The 25,426-nt window shown below is 33.1% G+C and overlaps 2 protein-coding genes across 2 annotated transcripts in view; both read left to right on the forward strand.

The window, feature by feature from the left end:
- Positions 1 to 25,426, forward strand: part of LOC106138614 (AT-rich interactive domain-containing protein 5B) — a 60,421-nt gene that overhangs the window by 16,842 nt on the left and 18,153 nt on the right. The window lies entirely within an intron of this gene.
- On the forward strand, positions 22,277 to 24,157 carry LOC106138615 (uncharacterized). Its single transcript, XM_013339816.2, has 2 exons — positions 22,277 to 23,195; positions 23,669 to 24,157. The coding sequence occupies exons 1-2, from the start codon at positions 22,878 to 22,880 to the stop codon at positions 24,083 to 24,085; spliced, it is 735 nt and encodes a 244-aa protein (XP_013195270.2). The 5' UTR covers positions 22,277 to 22,877; the 3' UTR covers positions 24,086 to 24,157.

The raw sequence follows: 25,426 nt of genomic DNA on the forward strand, positions 1-25,426 counted from the left end.
ACTGTCATTCGTTGCTGTCATGATCTGATGATATTTTTAATCGCCTACATGAATCGCAAATTTATAAAAATCTCCTTTGGTCGCCTTTTACGACATTCATGTGAAACAGATGGTGTATTTTGTGTTTTAGTCAGATTGAATAATATTATTATTTTTTCGATATTATGTCGTATTATAATTTACTACATAATATGCTACATACATAATATTAGCATTAAATCCGCCTATTGTACTTTACAAATTGAAATTGTTACAATAAAGAATAGATAGATAGATAGATTAAACTCTTTATTGCACCATAAGAGTAAAACATACAAAACAATAAGAATAAATACTAAATAAAAATAATGTAACGCGACTCCACATATTTTCAGTTTACCAATTATTTACCGGCGAAGCGGCGCCCGTCCAGGGCTGCCAACTCGGAGTTTTTTTTAATGGTGCCAACATTTGAATATTATATTTGTTCGCTATCCTGATTAGTGTATTGTTAGTTTTAACCCTAAATTTTAAGCCGCGTTGATCGTACGGTTAAGGATAAACCTGATGATGTTACAGATTCAAATCGTACCAATGACTTTTCTGTGTCTTATATAAGTAAGTAGCCGTGTGGTTCCCGGCACTAAGAGAAAAAATAAATGGGACCACTCCATCTATTCCCCATGGATGTCGTAGAAGGCGACTAAGGGATATGCGGCTCTGTCAACCCCTACAAGAGATATAAACATGTTTCTTTATATAGACGTGGTGGATGTGCACAGTGGTAACGTCGTCTAATACATGTGCCCCAGGTTCGATCCTTGGTCAAATCACACTTGTATCACGTCTTATGTCTTATATGATACAGGGTCACATAGAATTCAAGAAAATATTACCCTTGGCAGGTCGTTGTGAAATATGATAGTTTTTTCTGTTTTTTTTTTTATTATTAAAAATATTTTATACTAGCTGTGCCCGCGACTCCGTCCGCGTGGAATTGTTATTTTAGGCATCATTGAAGCCCTCAAGGATGAATCATTTTCCCAGTTTTTTTTCACATTTTACATTATTTCTTCGGTCATAAAAGTTGCAGCGTGATGTTTTATAGCCTAAAGCCTTCCTCGATAAATGGTCTATTCAAAACAAAAATAATTTTTCAATTCGAACCAGTTGTTCCTGAGATTAGCACGTGCAATTAAACAAACAAACAAAAAAAGGCTTTAGGCTATATAACATAACGCTGCAATTACCTATAAAGAGCAAAAAAAAATGGAAAATGTGAAAAAAAAATACGGGGAAAATTATTCATCTTTGAGGGCTTCGATGATGCCAAAAATAACTTGTCCACGCGGACGAAGTCATGTCGAGCGAAACCGGAGGCGAATACTAGTCAATTTACTTATCATTACGTAGTGATGTCATTAAGCATTAATAACATGCCATTGTAGCATGTGTGTGTGTGTGTGTGACGAAGGTTACCAGTCCACACATACATAAATAGCCATCTATGTATTGTATAGATCTTTACTTCTATACTAATATTATAAAGCTGAAGAGTTTGTTTGTTTGAACGCGCTTATCTCAGGAACTACTGGTTCGAATTGAAAAATTGTATTTGTGTTGAATAGACCATTTATTGAGGAAGGCTTTAGGCTATATAACATCACGCTGCAAATATAAAGAGCGAAGAAATAATGGAAAATGTGAAAAAAAAAGGAGAAAATTATTATACCCTTGAGGAATGATGCCCAAAATAACTATTCCACGCGGACGAAGTCGCGGGCACAGTTGGTTTTTTTTATTGATAAAAACAATCATTGATTCGTTTATTAACAGTAATGCCGATTGATCTGATTCGCGATTCCCACGGGAATCAAGAAGGGGGCAACGACTAGTTAAAGCTAGCTTTCCATATCTGAAAGTATCATGGACGCGGGTCGACGAATACTTTCTACAAGCGATCGATTTGATATGTAGTAACGTAGCGTTAAAAAGTATTGTAGACTAGCTATGCTTGTGACTTCGTCCGCGTGGAATAGTTATTTTGGGCATCATTGAAGCCCTCAAGGATGAACAATTTTCAAAGATTTTTTTCACATTGTTTCTCTATAATATAATTTTTCAATTTGAACCAGTAATTCCTGAGATTAGCGCGTTCATACAAACAAACAAACTCTTCAGCTTTATATTATTAGTATAGAAGATTATGTAGTTATTATTATAATATATTTTATAATTTTTGTTACCGCTTCTTCTGCACTGACGCTTCGGAAGCGGCAGTAAACTTAGTTTTAAGTAATTAATTTGACGTCAACCAATGTTGTAAAACCACAAGATAGTTACTTATGACAATTATTAAGTGATGTTTGAAATGTCCCATAATAATGAATTGAAAATTTAAATATGAGCATGATTGGTGCTATATTTGTCTATACATTGAAAATAAATAAAATAAATTGATAATTGAAAATAAAATTGCTTTAGATTTTTTTTATATATTTTCTAGGGTTCTCTGTCTATAATGTGATTTTTCGGCACAGATCATCAAAATCCAGATTAAAAAGAGCAAAAAGTTAAAAAAAAAAATTATTTTTGTTTTTTTTTTTCGTAACCTGTGTCCGTTCCGTTCTATACGTCAGCTCTTTTTCTTTGCCCATAGCGTGATTTTTCTTACACTTCAATATTATACAAAGAATAATGTATGTATGTCAAGGTTTTGCATACAAAGCTGAGTCGTATGCCTAATTTGTGTGTTTGTTTGTCTTGCACATTTTAAGGGCTACTTACTAGTAATATAATTTATTTTTATTTCCTTTTTTTTGTTTTTTTTTTAATTTTTTAAATTGAATATTTTATTAACGTACCTTGGTATTTATTTTAATAATTATGTGATTCCCAGATTATTTATTTATAAAATACGATGTTAGAGAGAAAAGTGACAAGACGGCTCATTATAAAAAAAAAACAGCTGAAACAACTAAACGTGTATCGTTAAATTTAGCACCAAAATATCAACAGGACGTAGGCTTCCCAGTTTTCGGAAAATCCCATTGGATGAAGGCCTAACATATGGGCATTATGCAATGAACAATAGCAAAGGGTGGAACCTAGTCATCAATACAAATACGACACTCAGCTTTATATTTCAGATCAAAATATTAACTTGTTAAAATCCTTAAAAACACAAAACATGCACTTAACAGGGCTGTTACGTCATGTGAAACGTTCAAACGATATTCGACTTTAATCCCCACGTTTAGAGTTCAAGGTTATATTAATCGTTGCACCCGTAAGTATGAAGCCATTTTGAATTTTATCTTTCAAGAATTTAAAGTTCAAAATTATGTGAAACGATTCGGAAATTCGACTCACGATCGGACTCGACGTTATTCCAATTTTGTAATGTCGTATGTTAATATTTCCGTTACGGGAATTTTATCCTTATGCTCTTAGTAATAAGGTTTACATTGATATGTGGCTGTGTGTTCTTGTTTTACGATTGTGTGCGCGGCCATAAAATTAGTTGTTTGTGTGTGCGTATATTAAAGGTTGCTCTCTGAGCTGTGTAGTATAATGTTGTAGCTCGGATTGCAATGGATTTAATTGTTTTTTTTTTGTGTGTATTACGAGTAACTACCTACTTAGAGTAATTTACAGGAGGTATACTTCACTACAGAAATTTAAATTAACAAAGTATGTATTTATTTATTTAAAACTTTATTGCACAAAACAGAAATGTACAAAAGGTGGACTTAATGCCGTTTGGCATTCTCTACCAGTCATCCAGCTGACTAAACAGAAAACTTTAAGTTGGTGGTGCGATTAAGTGCACTTGCATACTGAAAACCCATACATTTCGAAAAAAAAAATGCATAAATACATACAAGTAAGAATGCATAAGTATGTATGTATGTATTGATTTATTAAGCAGGCAGTGTTAAACACATAAGGTTGAGTAGATGTGTTAGTATTGTAATTAACATTTGAACGGAAAACAGTTAAACTAATCGAATTGCAATATCATTCTTTTAGTGAGAGTGGGGTATACAAATTAAAATACATTATATATATAATACTCATATAAGATAAATTAGTACGCGACGCGCCAGCAACACGACCACAATTTTTTTTGTACTTCAGCCACACGGATTCTCTAATAACGTTTTTTGTAAAGATGGTTATGTTTGACATTAATGTAATAAAAAAATAAGTTTTATAAATTTTTCGGCTAATATTTTTAACGTTTATTTCAGTTCGTATTTTATTTATTTTTTACTTTTAAAAGTTATTTAGCTTTAATTTTAGTGAAATTTCATATACCATTTAAATTGTGAAAAGTTAATCTTTTGAAACTGAACATAACATATTATATTTAAATTATTCTAATTAAGTTCTATCATTAAGCCTAACAGTTGAACGTGGCTTTTTAGTCTTTCAAGTCTGCTGGCTCTGTCTACCCCGCAAGGGATATAGGCGTGGCTATATGTATGTATGTAAATCATTCTAAATAATGTCACTTAGGATGCAGAATTGCTCGTAACTAAATTTTCGGAGTTGCAACGCTACACCACTGAGGCGCATAAATATCAATATACAATCGAGGTAATTTCTCCTGCTTCAGTACTAGCCTCACACTCGGACTTGCTTGGGTTTTTGTCATTTTTTTTTGTAATAGGTGTATTTATATCAGCAGGTTGGCTTTGGAATATACCAAATGTTGGTAAATTTATATATGTATTCCGCATTGGTGAGTCTATTCAATAAACCAATAGGTTATTATTTTTTAACTAAAAAATACAAGCAACTACTCTTCTTCTTTCCCAGAGGGGTAGGCAGAGACCACAACTTCATGTTAAGCTCGTTAGTTTAAGTCTTGTATTGATGATTTAAAATTGCATGTAAGCATTTAGGCATAAACAGAATTCAAAATCTCACGTACATACATACATATGGTCACGTCTATATCCCTTGCGGGGTTGACAGAGCCAACAGCCTTGAAAAGACTGGCCACGTTCAGCTATTTGGCTTAATGATAGATTTGAGATTCAGATAGTGACAGGTTGCTAGCCCATCGCCTAAAAAAGAATCCCAAGTTTGTAAGCCTATCCCTAAGTCGCCTTTTACGACATCCATGGGAACGAAATGGAGTGGTCCTATTCTTTTTTGTATTGGTGCCGGGAACCGTACGGCAAAATCTCACGTATTGATATGAATTGTGGTAAATTTATTATCACGTGGGTAAGTACGGTTCTTTATCAGTACACACAAACATACATACACCTTATCAATGAGGCTAACGGTCGGTTTGCTTGTAAAACTTTTTGAATAACACCGTAAGTTATTTCACTAGCTATGCCCCCTGATTTGTCTCTGCGTGTTCTTCTTCCTCCTGTCTTTAGTGCCGGTTGCATCCTCACCACTCTGGAGAGGAGCCCGGGGTATGCCTTTGACCGTGGATCCTGGATTGGGTGAGTCAGACTTTTACGCGAAGCGACTCCCATCTGACCTGCGACCTTTGCAGGTAAACCTAACCCGTATTGGATCGATCATGGTAACACATCAAGATGCCTGAATGTGCAGGTTTTCCTTTGCCATAAGAGCATCGGTTTGTATACAAACTAATGTACCGACTCTCTTTTTATTCACCACTAGCTGTGCCCGCAACTTCGTCCGCGTGGAATGGTTATTTTGGGCATCATTGAAGCCCTCGAGGATGAATAATTTTCCCCGTTTTTTTCACATTTTCCATTATTTCTTTTCTCCTTAAAGTTGCAGCGTCTCCCTCTATAAATGGTCTTAATCTACGGAAAAATAATTTTTCAATTCGAACTAGTATTTCAAGAGATTAGCGCGTTCAAACAAACAAACAAACGAACTCTTCAACTTTATAATATATCATAAAGTTGAAGAGTTATATTTAGTTAGTTATATTATATATCAGACCCGCACAAAATGTGTACCGGATTTCGTTTCTATGGAAAGCCGCGGCCCGAAACTAGTATTAAACAGATGCGATCGTCTGATCCCCATAAAGGCAGGTAATATAGTTTAAATAAAAAAAAATGTAGGTAGTTTACATTTGAGGTCTCGCGTTGTGCCATTCAAGACGTGGTGTGGTAAGTTACTGCCGTAATTTGACAAACAAAGCATAGAACCACTCCATTTCTTTCCCATGGATGTCGTAAAAGGCGACTAAGGGATAGGCTCACAAACTTGGGATTCTTTTTTAGGCGATAGGCTAGCAACCTGTCACTATTCGAATCTCAATTCTATCATTAAGCCAAATAGCTGAACGTGGCCATTCAGTCTTTTCCAGACTGTTGGCTCTGTCTACCCCGCAAGGGATAAAGACGTGACCATATGTATGTAATTTGACAATGAGATTATGTTCACATGATGAAAACGCGACGGCTTTCTTTTTCAGCTTTTGTTTTTTTTTTAAATAAAATTCTTCATTTAAAACAATAACAAGATCATTGTGCATTCAAGTAGAGCTTTCAGCGTGAATAATGTAGATATTACATACGTGTATTGCATCCATCTTATTAGTAAATAGAAACTTAAAAATTAAGTTACTATTTATAAAAATCAATATTAAAAAATTACACGAATTTGTTTTTAATATTACTTGAACGAAGTAAATGCTGTAGTGCAGTTTGTTACCGCCCCTTCTGCACTGACGCTTTGGACAGCGGCAGTAAACTTAGTTTTAAGTAAGTTATTTGACGTCGACCAATGTTGTGAAACCATAAGATAACACAACTATTTAGTGATATTCAGGTGTTTTTAATAATAATGAATAAAAATTTTGTATTTGACTTTTTTACATAATATTAATAATGAAGTCTTATTATTTTATACGTACGATATTAATTGCTAGTAACATACATCATGGCGTTGTGGTGCGGGAGTGGGGGGGGAGTAGTTATAACGTGCGAAAGAGAGGTAGATATTATTGTCCTTCGAAAGTGGAATGGAGTTGTATTTAGTGCCGATGATAAAATCCTTTGTTCTAATTTTAAAATTATTTATACTTTGATTTTGTGTTACAGTACGTAGTATACGTAGTTGATATTGTTGAAAATAATGACACGTCTAAAGTAGTCAAACAAATTTATTCGTAGCTGCAGAGTATTTTTTAAACAAAACGGTAGTTAATTAAATATGCACATAATTGCTTGAATAAATAAATAAATATTAACTGGAATATATTTCTATCATTAAGCCAAACAGTTGAATGTGGTCTTTCAGTATTTTGATGACTGTTGGCTCTGTCTACCCCGCAGCGCTTATAGACGTGATTACCTATATGTTATGTTATAAACCAGACAATAATATTCGTATAAATTAATTGACTTAACTATCATGAGAACTAGATTGCTGCTCGATTCAAAATAATTAATGTGCGCACCAACCTTCGATCTAAAAAAGATAAAATAACTTTTTTTTAATACTTGTTCGATCAAAAAATCGTTTTTATCGCGCGAAAATCTATCATTGTCTCGTTTCACATCATAATAATAAGCGAAATAGCGATAGTTTTTCGCGCGATGAAAAAGGCGTCGACCGTGCCGTATTACAAGGGCAAGTCGTTTAAGGTATTTGGTACAATACAATACAATAACTCTTTATTGCACCACAATAAATTACAGTAAATTCACAACAATGTAGTAAAATATAGCAGTAAAAAGGTACATTGTCAGTAAAATCGTACGTTTATGTTATTAAAAAAAATATATACTTATTACATTTAATACATACGACAAGTTTATCCTAAGGTCTAAGAGAAATTGTGAACTGTAAGGACAAAAAAACAGTACAGATTTAAAAATCGAACGTTTAAAATTATTTTAAAACGCTACTCCATTACTCTGTTCCGTTGTGAAAAAATATCGGCCGGGCGCATACTTGCCGCTGAATGTTCAGGGTTGTCACAGCGACGTTATTATTATTATTAATTTATTTTAAATTTTGTAAACAGTAGTAGCGACCCGGTCCGTCTTCGCACAAGTATTTATAGAAAAAAACCTTCCTCAAAAAACCCTCTTTCCAACATTTCAAACAGAAACGAAGTCCGTCTACAACTTTCCGAGATAGAAAATGGTGGGACTTTATAATATTTAGTGATTTTTAGAATAATATTTGATTATTTTTTCAAAATCATAGGAACAAAAATTGGCTATGACCAACTATTTTTCCGGATGAATTTCGACTTGATTTTTTTTTAAAGTAAATAGCATAATTTAAGATAGATAGGAAAGAAAACTTAATTTGTTTCTACATTTTTCCATTTCCATTCCGTTATGAATGTGAATGAAGCGAAAGAGTTATACTGTTATCGTGGCAAGGGGAAATATGTTATCTCTGCCTACCCCTCCTGGAAAAAAGCTTGATATTAGGTATGTTTTTATTATGTAAAGATCAATTTTATTGGAAATACATTGCTATACAACACAATACAAATTATCTTTATTGCCCATATAAAATAATACATATGTAGTATAAACATACATTATGAATATGTTGAGCAAAGGCAGACTTATCGCTAAGCTTCCAGCCAACACTTAACACTTTTCAATTTATTTATTGCATACTCGTATCATATTGTACAATTCTGTTCTTACTATACAATAATCACTGGAATATAAGTGGAATTTAAAACAATTGCATACATGTTCTTAAAAAATTTAAAATATATAATATCAAAACAATTTTAAATTTAGAAAATATTATAAATTTATATTTGGCAGCCCTGTGCCCTCGCGCTTGCTTCGTTTGCTTGCTTTACTTAGTACGCGCCACCAGCAGATGGTAGCAACTGAATGTTGCTACTATTCATATCTTTTATTGTCTATTTTGTTTTAATTTAAAACGTGTAAACAATATGTTAGCTAAAGTAGTATGCAGGGATCGTGGCAAGTTGGAAAGATATTGTCTCTGCCTACCTCTCTGGGAAAGATTAAATGGTTTTATGTATTTAAGTATTTTTACTTGTTTTTTTTTTATAATTTAATTGATTTTGGAACAACATAACGATGATGAGACTTTTATCCATGCAACTTATGTTATGATTTCTTTTCGTATATTTCAAAGGCAATATAACGAAAGGTAGTGTTTTAATGATATTTTGATAATAAAGACTTAATTGCTCTTGAGGAAAATTTATTTGTCATTATTTGTATTACTCATACTGTTATCACGTATAAATCTAATAAACAACACGTGTTTCGATAAAAATGCATAAAACTACTTAAAATTAAAAAGTTATATCGACGTGGTGAGATATACCTTTGATTAATTAAACCAACAAAACATTCTTCTTAGTTTAAACCTTTCGTAGATAGTAAAATAAAAATTAAAACAGAACATGTATCTGTGACATTAAAACATATTTTACTTGAAAAAACTAATTTGAAATAATAAAAAAAAAAGCAACATGTATCTTATTTAAACGAAGTTAAAATAAATAATATTTAAATTTGTAAAAGTCAACTAAAATAAATAATATTTAAATTTGTAAAAGTCAACTAAAATAAATAATATTTAAATTTGTAAAAGTCAACTTGCCCACTTCTACAACTGCGCCGCCGGTAACATTTCGTAAGCGACGCGCGACGTCGGAGTCCGGTGAACTGCGACCGGCGCCACTTGATACTTGTGTCACTGTTTCTATTTATGCTAAGCGCGAAATAAAGTAAATAAAAAAAGTTTTGAAGAATTTTTTTATACTAGCATTGCCCGCGGCTTCGTATATATATTGGAATTCTTCTTCGGAATAGTTATTATGGGCATCATTGAAGCCCTCAAGGATGCATAATTCTCCCCGTTTTTTTTTTCACATTTTCCATTATTTCTTCGCTCCTTATAGTTGCAGCGTGATGTTATATGCCTAAAGCCTTACTCGATAAATGATATATAATAATAATAACACAAAAATAATTTTTCATTTCGAACCAGTAGTTCCTGAGATTAGCGCGTTCAAACAAACAAACTCTTCAAAATTGGCATGCAGATTCCACCACATAGTATAAAGCATAGTCGCTTCTCGGGTCTGTCCCAACGATACGTAGGTATGCTTAGATCTTTTGAACTACACAACGGAGTCTGATGCAGTTTTTTTAAATAGATATAGTGATTCAGGAGGAAGGTTTATATGTGTATAAATGCTACATATGCGAAACCGGGGCGGGTCGCTAGTGTTTCATATAATTCCACAAGCGAGGTTGCACTAAAAGAAGATTTCTTGAAATTTTTGTTTTTAAATTTAATCCTGCTTTCATAAAATATACATGGCGCATCCACGGCCGTTTTTAAATATACGTTATTTATACCGTAGTAAAGGATAAGAACGCCGTGCCGTGTGGTTCCCGGCACAAAAAAAAAAAGAATAGGACCACTCTATCGCGTCGTTGAAGATGATGAAATGAGAGGTTGTCGTAAAAGGCCACTAAGGGAGAGGCTTATAAACTTGGGATTATTCTTTTAGGCGATGGACTAGCAACCTGTCACTATTTGAATATCAATTCTATCATTAAGCCAAACAGCTGAACGTGGCCTATCAGTCTTTTGAAGACTGTTGGCTCTGTCTACCCCGGAAGGGATATAGACGTGATTATACGTATGTCTGTATGTAGGATAAGAACGCGATGTGTGTATGTATTTTAGCTAACCTTTGTACCTTTGATAATTATTCATACATTAATTAGAATTAAGATCTTTGTTTGTAGGTAATTTATGAAAATACGAAATCGCTTCAATGTTGTATGTGCTGTCGCTTCTTGTACACTTCAGAGGGGTAGGCAGAGACTACACCTACTCCTTTTGCTTCATCTACATTCCTCAATCTTCTCATGCCAGCTCGTCTGATTATGTTACTCTTGACAAGACTCTTAATAAGAAACAGATCGTCCTCAGTTATACCATTAAAAAAAATATTGAATTTTTTTAAACTGGATTGAAACATTGTACACCTTCGTAAGAACTTATCTTTTCTTATCATTAGGCAGATAGAGTTCAAATGCACTTAAAAATGTAATAATAATACATTTATACTTTGTTGTTACCACTTTATTTATCCATGTATCTACATAATATTCAAATTATTTAAGCAAATACATCATTAATTCATAAATTTTTTTTTCATTTCAAGGGCATGTGGGTTTGCTCGCGTCTTAATGTTTTATACTAATTTACTATATACTAAACTTTATGCGTACCCCAGGCCCCGAAACTAACTGACAACACGGCAAAAATGAGAGAGAGAGAGAAACTGTATAAACTGCTAAAAACGTACGAAATTCAAACGATAACGCAGTCATGGCAAAAAGCTAGTAAGCGAGTAACTTTTTTTTTCGGAGTATTACGTAATATTAAAATGATTAGTACCTCGAATTATTGGAGAAAGTCTAATTTCTGTGCGAGTTTGAAATGGCGGCTGTACGGCGACTAAGCATTCTTGATACTAGATCAATTTTATTAAAATCACATTGGTTTTTAATGGAAATATATAAAAAAAATATTATAACAAATAAATGCCTCTTTAGCGCAATGAACGAGAAATAAAGGTTTAAAAAAAATTAAATGCCTATAATGTACGTAAAATTATGTTATCACATATAGTATTCAACAGAATTCTTAGTATTTAAGTCAGTTATTGTTTATTTTTATCCTTTAAAACAAAGAATCTTGCTTTAAGGCTAGCTCATATATTATGAAACCACTTTCACTTATCTTTATAAGGATTTTTTTTCTTTTGAAAATGTTTATTTTTTTATTTTTCTAAACAAAGGATTCAAACAAAATTAATTATTATCCACAATTATTCTTGTTCCCCGTCGGAGCGGGCCCTAACCCGGCCCTGTGTGTTGTCATAGCAACGCCGGCCTTAAGTTTGATAGTACAGTCGCACATAAAAATGTTTGATATTTTTTTTTCCTTTTTTTGATTTTTTTTTTATTATCGAAGATTTTTGATTGAGCGTTTCTTACTGAACGTGGTCTTTTCGAGAGTAGTAGCACTGAGTGCCCTCTGGGGAATAAAGACGTGGTATATATGTATGTAATAAAAATAAAGTCCAAACAGTTATATTTTGTCAACTAATTTTAAATAAAAGTATTTTTTATTTTTAATGGGGTACTTAAATACCCTTGGTTATATTTATAATTATGTGTATAATAGTACTCTATGCAAAAACAGAATCGTTCAGTCAATGGCCTTCCATAGAGGTGACCTTGAACTTATTAAACGTGAAACTAAAATCATTTTGTATAAAGTCATCAAAATAAATCATTATGAATACGTTGCCGTAGGTTTATTATAAATTCATAAATACTACTTCAATAGTAAAATCGGTTATTAAGGAAATCAACTATTTTTATTATACTTATTTGTATTTTAACGGGGTAATAAAGTGTGAAGTAAATTTTTAAAGTAAATAAATAAAAAATATTATTATCAAATCATCGGGACATCGGATAATTTTATATATATTTATTATTTTATATTATTATAAAATTATCGGGTATTCATTTCGGTATAACAGAACTCAATCTCTGCGCAGTCGGTTAACAGTACGTGGAATACGTACAAACACACTGTCACATTTAAGTCTGTTTATCGATTAGATACTAATAATAGAACTGTTGTGGGTACGTGCGAGTGATGAGAGGCGAGAGATTATTGTTGTAATTTTCTTTATTTTTTTTAGTCACAATTTTTTTTGTAGAATTTTATCAGTTACTATCACGTTAAGTTATTTAGAATAAAAAAACAATAATACGGATGATAATTTTAAGAGATAATTAAGTAATTAATTAATTTTAGGGTTTACTTTTATATTTATTAAGAGTAATTTTTTTTAAATCGTTTATCGAGATAAATTATTTTACGGTTTGTTATTGTTTTAATATTTTTATTATCAAATTACCTATTTTGGTTTTTTAATTTCATTTGGTAAACATTTTATGAAAATAAAAACAAATTAAAGATATTGTGTGAATTTAAGCCGAACATCAACTTACCACAAGGCTGTTCGTTGCCCAGAAGGCTGGCAGCACTGCTCTGTTGACAAAGATTTAATTTGAAATATTTGTTAAAATAACTTAATCAGATTCTGATTAATTTATCACAATCATCCGGCCATTGGTTTTTAAAATCGATCTACAAATCTTTGAGATTATTTAAACAACATCTACACGGATATCTTGATAAATCACATTTGACATTTTGTTATGAAACTACAAAAAGACTTGACAAGCGCAAGTTATCTTTTTATGAGAATAAATTCTTTAATGTTTAAATCGCTGTCAGCTTATGACTTCGCGCTTAACCGGTATTAGCTGGCAGTCCGGATAGCCGGTTCATTTCTCCGCCAGATATCATCGCAGCTTCGATCACACTGATTGAATTAATCATTGTATTGCATTTTGTAAATTCAGTTTATATTATTAGTCGATCATCAATTCATCTTTATTCACAATTATAGGAATATTTATATATATACTAATATTATAAAGCTGAAGAGTTTGTTTGTTTGTTTGTTTGAATGCGCTAGTCTCAGGAACTACTGGTTCGAATTGAATAAATATTTTTACGTCTAATAAACCATTTGTCATATAAATATTTGTTTATGCTAAGTTTGCATTAAAATATAAGTAAATTGAAACGGAACAAGTATGCAGGTATAATTGGAAAGACATATTAGACGCAATATTATCCGGTTTGCCTAATAAATGACAGGTAGATAATGGCTTTAGCAATTATATTTTGTGTAATGCAACTGTATTTTATGCAATAGAGATAAATAAATGTAGTAACATCGATGGCTAATCTCACAATTTGTATTTACAAAAAAATGGTAATGGTAATGGTTTTACATTTACTCAAAAAAATTTAAGATACACGATCGCTCTGTCAAAATCAGTCATGATACGTAATCTTATTGTAATGATAAATCGGTTGATGCGTTTTCCTTCGATATAAAGATATATATAAATATATATATATCTCTTATTTATATAGAGGAGATCATTTGTGCCATATTAAAATAAAATATATAATTATATATTAATATAATCCGATCATGATCTATTCTTCACTAGTCTGTTATTTGGGTCTCACTAAAATGATGTCCTTCTTTACGGTTTTACTCTAAATTTAATAATAATTACGGGAAAGAGTCATGATATATGTAATTATAAAATTAATATGGCACTACTGATTTCCTCTTAAATTTATGTTCGATGTTTTTAAAAAACCATCATACTACAATACTGTATAGTCACAATCACGTAACAATAGAACAAAAGACAATTCAAATTTATATATCAGAACAACTTGCCAACATTGCCATAAAATTAAAAAAGATAAAAATAAATAGCTAAATTAAACATCGACTGAAAAAAAAAAACATAAAAAGTATTTCCTAATCTTCAAATACTGCCAGTATTAGGTATATTAACAAGGCGAAATATACATTATAGGATATACACTTTACTGTTATTGTGTTAAGGTTGATTTTAAATTGCGGTAACTGTAGCCAATACGGCATATAGGACCTTATTTATTCATTAAAGGTTGAAACTTCGTGAGCAGTTGTGTAGTGCGATTAAACGGTTTTGAAAATTGGATAATGTTTTATTAATATTATTAAATTTTACACTTTATGTCGGTTTAGTGCCAGTGTTACAAGCCTCTGAGTTACACAGTAACGGGTTCGATTCCTTTTTCTGAAAAACCAGGTATTCGGACTAATAATTATACACTGGTAAGTCATTATTGTAGCTAGGAAATCATAATTAACGGTAACATACATACAAAAAAAAATTTCCCGTAATTATTATTAAATTTATAGTAAAAATGTCATAATTTTAGTGGGACCAAATAACAAACAATTGAAGAATTTATCATGATCGGTTTAGGAGTTTTATCAATGACATACATCGTCATTCGAGATTTTCATTAATATACATTGTAACGTTTAGTAATGAGTCAAATTTATGCTAATTGTCCCCATATATTCATTTATGTGAACATTTATTTTTAAACCTCATAAAAATGCGCAAATGTGTTTTAAACATCTTTGATTCATCTAATTTACAGAATGGCAAAACTGGTTTTTTAATGACATGTGTGAGTAAGACCCTTTTTTATTATAGGTTTATAAACTTGTGATTCTTCGTTTAGGCGACGCGCTAGCAACCTGTCACTATTTGAATCTCAATTCTATCATCAAGCCAAAAAACTGAACGTGGCCTATCAGTCTTTTCAAGACTGTTGGCTCTGTCTACCCCGCAAGGGATATACACGTAACTATATGTATGTTAATTGCAGGTTTTTGTTTAGTAGTATATTTTGATGTTATATATATAAATATTGCTTAAAAATAATTATTTCATTCTTTCTTTATTGTTCACCTTAATTTTTGTTACAATATTTTTAATTTGTTAAAAATTAAGACAGCTGTATTGTATAGTCATTAGTATTGTATTTTTATGACCTTGTGACCCTGAAAATAACATTTTTATAAAAACTCAGGTCTATTTAGTTTGTGTATAAAAATCCATTTTCATAATACTTTTGAAGAAATCGCTGAACCACTAGTGAGATCCTAGCATTCAATTGTAGTGACTATTGGTGGTTAATTAAAAACTCACTATTATTTGTAAAGGTAATATATTGTAAAATAAAACTTAAAACATTGAAATAAACATAAAATAAAAACGTGAATTCTTAACTTGTCTAACTTTTGTGTGGGGTAATGTAAAAAAAACAATTGACACTCATCTCTTAAAAATTAACTTTTTTTATAAGCTGCCAGTGCGCTAACAAAACAAACATTCCGGCGGCCAAGGACGATTTAAGTCCTTAAAATTGTGTAAACAAAGAAAATAAAAATCGTACGTGAAATAAACAAAGAAAATATTAAACTACTGGCTTTAGGCTCATCTTAGGGCAAAGGGCATAATTTTACGATTGGTCTCGTAAAAAATTATCTTTGTACTTTAATGTTACAACATTTGTTATGCCATCTAACCCTGAGTGCTTTTGAAAGATGTCCCAAAAGCAATTTTCCTAGTGGCAGCGTGTTATCCTTTACTATCGTATAATACAAAATATCTGTTGATTAACATTGAAAGTTAGTTGATGTCCCATTTGCAGACATTTCAAATAAGCATTTGTAACAATAATATATACATAAAGGAGATGAACTTCTACACGAACAATACTTTCGACAATAAATTGATTAAGCGTAAATATTAATACTAAGTTTTTCGAACCTGGTTAGCTGATAACAACTTAAAGATCTCATTTCCAAAGAAATTGGATTGTGACATTTTGATACAACGATTAAAAGCATCATAAAGTTCCTTCGTAGCCAAATAAACAGGTTCAGTAATATTAATTTAAGTCCAAGATATTAATATTTAAAAAAAATCAACAACAGTATGCAGTTACTTGTAAACGTTAGGGTAGGTTGAGAATCTATTCAAATAAAAGGTTACATTATTTTTATACAATAAACATTGGATAAGATTTTAGTGGTATACTTCATTTCTAATAAAGGAATGTCGACAAAAATATATTTAATTTCATTTTCATCGTATTAAATTTGCGGGCCATTCCACCATAATCTTGACTGTTGAAATTCACTGGAATATAGTCCATGTGATGTGATATGAGCGATATTATAGAACCAACGTGGTACCATTGGTTACTTACAGTGAGTGACAAAACTTTAGATATGCGGTTTACAACGAACATAGTCCACTGGTTTGGAATTTAACGCAACCATGACAAAACTATGGTGGTAGCTTATGGTGTATGTGTCTTTATGACAGGCTTATACATGTTGGCAAGTTTAGCTAAAAGAGTAATGCACCACAGAGTTTTAGGCGTGGAAAAGAAATTTGTTTTACTGGGGCAAACTTAAGATTTTGTAGTCACAAGGCGGACTCTTACTTGACAATCATCGGCCAAGACTCTGAGATACAACACTGCAGCACAAGATGCATCACTGAAATCATGCAGCTCCCGTCTACATGTGTCATCTGAAACTTGGAACCAATCATCGTGGGAACTGTATGTTTTCAATGCCATATGATAATTTCCAGGTGATGCCCAGAGTTTTGATAGTGTTTTCAACCTTAATATTAACGGCACTTTGGGAGTCACTTTTGTGATCTTTTGGGATTTGAGATAACACCACTTTAGTGTTCGAAGACCACTTTCTAATGGAAATCCACCACGAGCCAAAAAGTGTCTTTTTAAAGAGAACATCCAATAGTAACTTCATCGTTTAGTGATTTTCCTTTTTCAGTTACAGCATTTCCGACGAATACTACTTGGAATAGATATTAAGACTTGCTATATCTTGGTACTTAGACTCGTTGGCCTAAGGACAGTATGGTGAGGTAAGTAGTATACCTTATGTGCATCTAATTCCTTTTCAGGAACCATCATCATATAACCTTGTGATTCAAACTGTTCGAAGAATTTGTTATATGCTTTCTTGAAATCAGGCTTATGTGTAAAACGTTTATACTTCTGTTGTAAGCGACTGACAGCAAGAGGTTTGATAACATCAAGGCTTGTGGGTGGATCATTCTTCAGTTGGATTGGTGGTAACCGCACGACGTGTCGCTCGACATCATGTCGAGTGTGAGTATATTTGAAGGGTTCTTCACAATATTTTTCTAATTTAGTCGTCGGGTTTTTGTGAGGTAATTTCTCTTCTATCTCCCAGGATCTTCTGAGTAACTGATCCTTCTCAACTTTAGTATGCATAGCGACTATATCGTGTTCGTATGCTGTTGAATCAGTTTGTGAAACTCTGCCTGATATTAACCAACCAAGGCGAGAGTTGAGTGCGATAAGAGAATTACACTTGTGTAAGCCTTCTAGGAGAATGTGTGCATGCACGTCGGCACCGAGAAGAATATCTATAGACCCTGGCTTGTGAAAGTTTGGATCAGCGAGATCCAACTGCATAGATGAAGGCCAAGTATCTTGTGACAATTCCCGTGAAGGCAACAATGAAGTGAGTTTCTTTAAAACATAGGCATTAACCTTAAAGGTTGATGTGTGATCTTTTGTTGAATGGACTGTAAGTGAGACCATAGATTTTGAAGTTACCACTGTTGTATTAGAGATTCCTGAGATTTTGCCTGTAATTGGAGTACGGTTAAGTTTCAACAACTTCACAGCTGCTTCGGAGATAAATGAACCTTGAGACCCCTGATCAATTAGAGCTCTTAATGGGTAAGTACCGCTGTTCTGTGACTCAACATTAATTATAGCAGTAGGTAGAATAACCAAGGAATCGTTTGCTTCAGTTTTCAGGTTCACACTTATATTGCAGGAGGTTTTCTGTGTAGTGCTGTTTTCTGGGATGCAGCTTGGGGTATCTTTCTCTTTATCAGGTTCAGCTGACTTCTCATCCTTAGGTGCGGAGAGATGTAGTAAAGTATGATGACGTCGTCTGCACCTTTTGCAAACTGTACTCTGTCTGCAGTTAAATACTGAATGTCCTTTTACTAGGCAGTTAAAACATAAGTTGTTTTTCTTTATAAAATCTTGACGTTCAGTAACAGAGAGAGAGGCAAAATCTTTACAGTGGCAAATATAATGGTTCTGTGAGCAGTAAGTGCAAGTAATATCAATTTCAGTGGCAAAGCTTTTGACGTTAGCTACTTTATGTTGAACGGGTTTTGGAGTGCTTCTTTGCGGAGGTTGTGCTAAATTCACCATTTCCATAGCTCGGAATCGTTTTTCGAGAAAACTGATTAAATCCTCATATGTTGGAATGCATGTGGAATTTTCTAAAGATTGTTCCCAAAGCTTGTGAGATTCAAGGTCTAACTTTGAGACTAATATGTGAACGATTATTGCATTCCAGGAATCGACATTCAAGTTTGTGAGGGACGTGAGACATTGACTTGAGGTATCCAAAAGATCTTTTATACCCTTTGCGGACTCCGAGGTCAATGTCCTTTGACTCAAAAATCGAGTGAGGATATTGTTGACAAGCATTCTTTTGTTTTCATATCGATCATTTAATTTTTTCCAAGCATCATCGTAGTTAGCTTCAGTAAGCGAGTAGTTTTTCAGCAATTGTTCGGCTTCTCCGGATAGACTAGACTTAAGATAATGATGTTTTTCGATTTTAGTCAAACGATTGTTATCATGAATCAGTGAGCGAAATAAGTCTCTAAAACTCATCCACTGGTTATAATCGCCTGAAAATTGAGGTATTGAAATCGGTGGGAGCTTTGGCCTCATCTTAGGACTTTCAGAGTGAGTGTGACAATTCGAGGTTTCACCTTGTTCAAGTTTAAATTCATATAACTTATCCTTAAGCCAAGATAATAACTCCAAATAACATTCTTCAGTTTGCTCGAAGTTTTTCTCCAAGTCTAAGCCATGTTCCGATTCTAAAATTTCAACGTCCACAAGTCCAGAAAGAGTATCATAAATCTTAGTATAATTAGTCCAATAATCCTGTAACGCCTCCATACGTGAATCTAAAAACCCTCTTGTTCGTTTGTCTATAGCACATTTTTTCGAATTCGTAAGTAACTTTTCAATCTTAATTGAATTTTGAATAATTTGTGTAACATATTGTTTAGTTTTCTTATCAGCCATGATGTATAAATTTCACAAATTAAGTAAGTAGGTATGTAAAGAGAGAAGATAGCAAAAATTTTCTTAAAAATGTTCACTACACGGCATCAAAGTTCGGGAATAAACAAAATACAAGTCCAATATCACTTCTAGAAATTAAGTTAAAACAGTTCAATATTATACTAAGTTCTTTCTCACTTTGATTTTTATAACTGATTTTACTGAAAAGGTCCTTGTTAATTGTAAGATTGAAACAATATTTGCAGTCTTTCAACAAGAAAATAAGTGTTTTACTCACGAATTCCGCTAAGTCTGTAACTAACACTTTGCACTTTTACTCACAGTTCATCCGGTTCCGTATGGACCAAATGGTTAATTAAAAACTCACTATTATTTGTAAAGGTAATATATTGTAAAATAAAACTTAAAACATTGAAATAAACATAAAATAAAAACGTGAATTCTTAACTTGTCTAACTTTTGTGTGGGGTAATGTAAAAAAAACAATTGACACTCATCTCTTAAAAATTAACTTTTTTTATAAGCTGCCAGTGCGCTAACAAAACAAACAATTGGCATTATCTACCCCGTGAGGGGTTAAGACTTTGATGTGTGTGCCCTAAAATGGTTACGTAACAAAAATTATCAAAACCTCTCGGGCGGCGTTCCAACACTCATCTCTTCTCTCTCCAGACAGGGCCGGAGTATGTATTTTTATTATATTTTTTTAGGTAGCTCAATTTCAAATAAGTCTTAAGGTTAAAGAGCAAATTTTCAGTTCAGTTCAGTTATTTCAATAATTATTTTTATTTAATGAATTTATTAATAATTATTAATTAATTCTACATTAGGAGTGGTTTATTAGGTGGTCTATTCTTTTTTTTTTATTGGTGCCGGGACACGCTACAAGATATATAAGATTGGATCAGAATTCTAAACCTACTTAGCATGGCCGTCAATATGTGATACCTTGTATCCAATTTTGAAAATAAATCTATTCTATTAGTTCTTTGTTTAATAAATACTTTTTGTAAAGTTGTTATATTAATGTTATGTGGACAAGTCTATAAATCTTTATTTGTATGTATGTGTGTGTGTGCAAAGGGTGTATTTTACCGGCCCAAGTTCGTCCCTGCGCCCCCGAGGAAGCCATTCCGTGTTATTGTCATAATATCGACAAACACGAGACTGCAAATCTTTTATAATGTATGGTGAACTATTATTGAAGTTTTCGTACTCTCCTCTTAAATTTACGAGTATGTTCGATGTTTAAAAAAACCATCATACTAATTGTAGTATTTTTATGTTTATTTTTTTCAGTCGATGTTTAATTTAGCTATTTATTTTTATCTTTTTTATTATTGAAGTTTTCGTACCTTTTAATATGAGTGCACGTTACCGAGCCGAGAGAGAAACATACATACATATAGTATATATATCCCTTGCAGGGTAGACAGAGCCAATAGTCTTGGAAATACTGAAAGAAAACGTTCAGCTGTTTGGCGCACTGATAGAATTGAGATTCATATAAAGTGACAGGTTGCTAGCCCGTCGCCTAAAAGAATCCCAAGTTTATAAGCTTATCCCTTGTCGCCTTTTACAACATCCATGGGATAGAGATGGCGTGGAGTGGAAGTATAATCACGTCTATATCAGACGTGATTAGATGTATGTATTTATGTAATAATAATATCATAATAATATGTTGATTTGATCAATTAAATGTGTACTTGTTTGCTGTGTGCGTTTTGTGTGTTTTTGAGAAAGTGATTGATACATACAAACCGAAAATAACAGTTAAAAGTATTTCTATTCAATTATGGTATTTAATTTAGAAGAAAAATCATCATTCCATCATTAAGCCAAATAGCTGAATGTGGCCATTCAGTCTTTTCAAGACTGTTGGCTCTGTCTACCCCGCAAGGGATATAGACGTGACCATATGTATGTATGTATGTAAGAAAAATCTAAAATATATTATTAAAATTTTAATGCCTTAATGCTGCCCTGCACAAGACTCTGATGTCGGCCATTTTGTGTTATTTACAAATTCGTCGAGTTACCCGGTTGCCAATTATTTTTGTTTCCTTTAGACTTTGTCTTCACCGTAAAGGTGGGTAGAAGATGTATGTTTAGTGAAAAATTAAAATAAAATGTCACAATTATATGAATTCTAGCTTCTATTTTACTAATACTTCCGTAATATCACGTTTGTATCTGTTACGGGGTAGACAGAGCCAATACTCGATGGACACGTTGACTGGAATGGAAGGTTTAATGATAAAATTCTATCAGTCTTTTCAAGACCGTTGGCTCTGTCTACCTCTCAAGGGATATAGACGTGATTATATGTATGTATATATTTTAAAATACTCATTAGTTGGGAATGTGATTAACGTATGTTTTTTAAAAATACTCTATAGTTGGGAATCTATAATTATACAAATATGTATAATGCAAAGAAATGGCGGCTGAGAAAAAAAAAATTATATCACCATTTAGAAATGCAAGTACCCACACATTGTAGCCTATTGTCGGCAAATGAATAATTTGTATTTACTTATGGCAGGTGGCCTCCCCCCCCCCCTTCTCCCCCTCCCCCCTCGCCTCTACCCCGCCCCCCGGACTGTCTCGATCGACTGGCCTGGCGGCGCGTCAGTACCAATCCAGCGGCGGCCAGTGCTGTCACGTTATTTTTTTTTTTGAAAACTCATTGAGATTTTTTGCTTAAAACGTACACATATTTTTAAATTATATTGTTGATTATATGAGTCACTGGGTTGGTGACAAGCGAAATGTAATTGAAATATACATTTAGTTGCGTCATTTGCACCAATGTAAAGATAATGAAATGATCGAGTGGAAGATGTTGTATTCGTAACGGTGATGTGAAATAGATTCAAATAATATAATTAACTAGCTGTGCTTGTGACTTTGTCCGTGTGGAATAGCTATTTTGGGCATCATTGAAGCCCTCAAGGATGATTTTCCCCCGTTGTTTACATTTTTCATTATTTCTTCGCTCCTAATAGTTGCAGCGTGATGTGATGTAGCCTAAAGCCTTCTCCGATAAATGGTCTGTTCAACGCAAAAAGAATTTGTCAATTCGAACCTGCGCTTTCTGAGATTAGCGCGTTCAAACAAACAAACTCTTCAAGCTTTATAATATTAGTACGTACATACATAAAATCACGCCTCTTTCCCGGAGGGGTAGGCAGAGGCTACCTCTTTCCAATATTAGTATACATTAATTACGAAGTTTAACCTACCTACCTAATATGAAGCTCTCCGAAGATCAAACATTGCAATTTGTCAAACTATACAAACGCCACGAGTGTTTATACGACACGTCTCACCCGCACTACAAGTTCAGACATGCCAGGGAGGCGGCCATGCGGGAAATGATACAGGAATTCGGCATCCCCGGCATAAGAGTGGACGACGTGAAGAAGAAGATAAAGAGTCTGCGGTCGACGTATTTCCTGGAAATGGAGAAGATACAGAAGTATAAGAATATGGGAACGAATTATAAATCCAAGTTGAAATGGTATAATGAAATGAGCACGGTTCTGGAGAAGCATTCGAGGAGGTCAACTGTAAGTAACTTACATTCGTAATGTTTAAGTCGTTATCCATTACAGCGACTAAGGGATGGGCTTGTAAACTTGGGACGCTTCGAGCGAGCGAGCGAGCTGTCACTGTTTGAATCTCAATTCTATCATTAAGGGCTGACTGAACGTGGCCTATCAGTTTTTTTTTATACTGTTGACTCTGACTACCCCGCAAGGGATAGGCGTGATTGTATGTATATATGTAATATCTCTCACGGAGTTGACGTCACGTTTGGCTTTATGACTTAACGATAGATTTGAGATTTAAATGTAAGTGTTTATATTTTAGATTCTTTTTATGTGACAGCTTTGATTAAAAGATGTATGGTATTATTTTTATTTATAATTAAAACTGAATAAATAGTATGTGTATTGGAAGTAAATTTAATAGTATTACTTTTTTTTTTTTTAATTGATGGGATTGTGTAATTTTCTTTCTGATTACTGGTTACTTACAGGGAGTTCATGAAGACACCTCCGCGTTGGAATATGATATTGAAATAGATCCTTCCACATCGGAGGACATGACCGATATGGATCCTCTGAACACATTAAAAGACACACAAATAAAAGAAGAAAGAGCAGAGCAAATCCGTATTCCCAAGAAAACGAACGTAGCAACCCTGTTGCGCGATTTGAAAAAAGAATTGCGAAATTCAAACGACGTTCGAAATATGAACAATGAATTCGATATCTATGGCAGATATGTAGCGGCCAGTTTGAAGAAACTGTCTTGCCAGCAAGCGATATACGCTCAGAATCAAATAAATAATATACTGACTACGGCAAAAATGCAGGATTTGTTGTGTACGCAAACAATGAAGTCGGTTTCCGAGAGCGGTGACAACGTAGAGGAATACCTTGACACTGACTAAGTGTAAAAAACACTTAACTGAAAACGGCATCGAAATCGGTTCAGCGAAACGCGAGATAATCGCGGATAAATACATATATGTACATACAGATATAACTGTTGTGTGTATTCCAAAAAAAAAAAATCTATTATTAATCTGATAATCACCTCTTTAAAAATAGGTAGCGTTATTGCATTATATATCGAGACTAGCTGTGCCCGCGACTACGTCCGCGTGGATAAGTTATTTTGGGCATCATTGAAGCCCTCAAGGATGAATAATTTTCCCCGTTTATTTTTCACATTTTCATATTTATAAAAGAAACAAATCACTTGCAATGGCGGACTTATCCCATGTAGGGATCTCTTCCAGTCAACCGGAAAACAATAAAGGAACTAGATAATTCAGTAAAAAGCGGCAAGTCACTGTTCTTTAAATATTTTTTTTACAATAGTGATACATACTTATTGTGATAAATTATAGATTGTTGTTTTAATTACGTGATAACATTTATTTGATTTAAATAAATACATACATACATAAAATCACGCCTCTTTCCCGGAGGGGTAGGCAGAGACTACCTCTTTCCACTTGCCACTATCTCTGCATACTTCCTTCGCTTCATCCACATTCATTACTCTCTTCATGCAAGCTCGGCGGTTTCGGGTACTCTTGACTTGATTTCAATAATTGTAATTAAATTAAATTCAAGTTATGTTTTTTATTATTGTAATAAAAATTGACAAATAAGTTTATCAAAGGCATTGTAATAAGTACTGATGTAATTCGTAAAAAATAAGTGAATTAAAAATACATTAACTTTGCTGTATAAGTATTTTTAACTTATTTAAATTGGTTCATGTTCCACTGCAGATGATAGGAGAAATAATATTATAATAATACGCAATTTATATGTAAATATACTAAATTAGTACATACATACATGTTGTCACGTCTTTATCATTTACGGGGTAGACAGAGCCGATAGTGTTGAAAATACTAAATAAAGCCACGTTCAGCTGTGTATGGAATAGTCCCTGTTATATTTTATTAAGAATATTATACATATATAATTAAGAAATATGCGCTTAAGCAGTATCATTGTTTTGTTTTTTTCCGTAATACTCGTAAATAAATAGTGAAAAATCCATTTACTTGATTAGGAATGAATTGGAAAAAACAAGTGTAACATGAGCTGTTGTTCAGGTAACAATATGTAAATAATAATTGAAATATAATGGAATAATTATTTAAAAAAAATGAAATTTATCGATTTATTTCTTAAATAATAATAATAATAACGCGACGCCCCTGAGTTCATCCCTGGATGCCCCGCCCGCGCCCCCGCACCCCCTCCGTGTT

This window comes from Amyelois transitella, chromosome 31 (assembly GCF_032362555.1).
Source record: "Amyelois transitella isolate CPQ chromosome 31, ilAmyTran1.1, whole genome shotgun sequence".
In the NCBI taxonomy this organism is placed as follows: Eukaryota; Metazoa; Arthropoda; class Insecta; order Lepidoptera; family Pyralidae; genus Amyelois; species Amyelois transitella.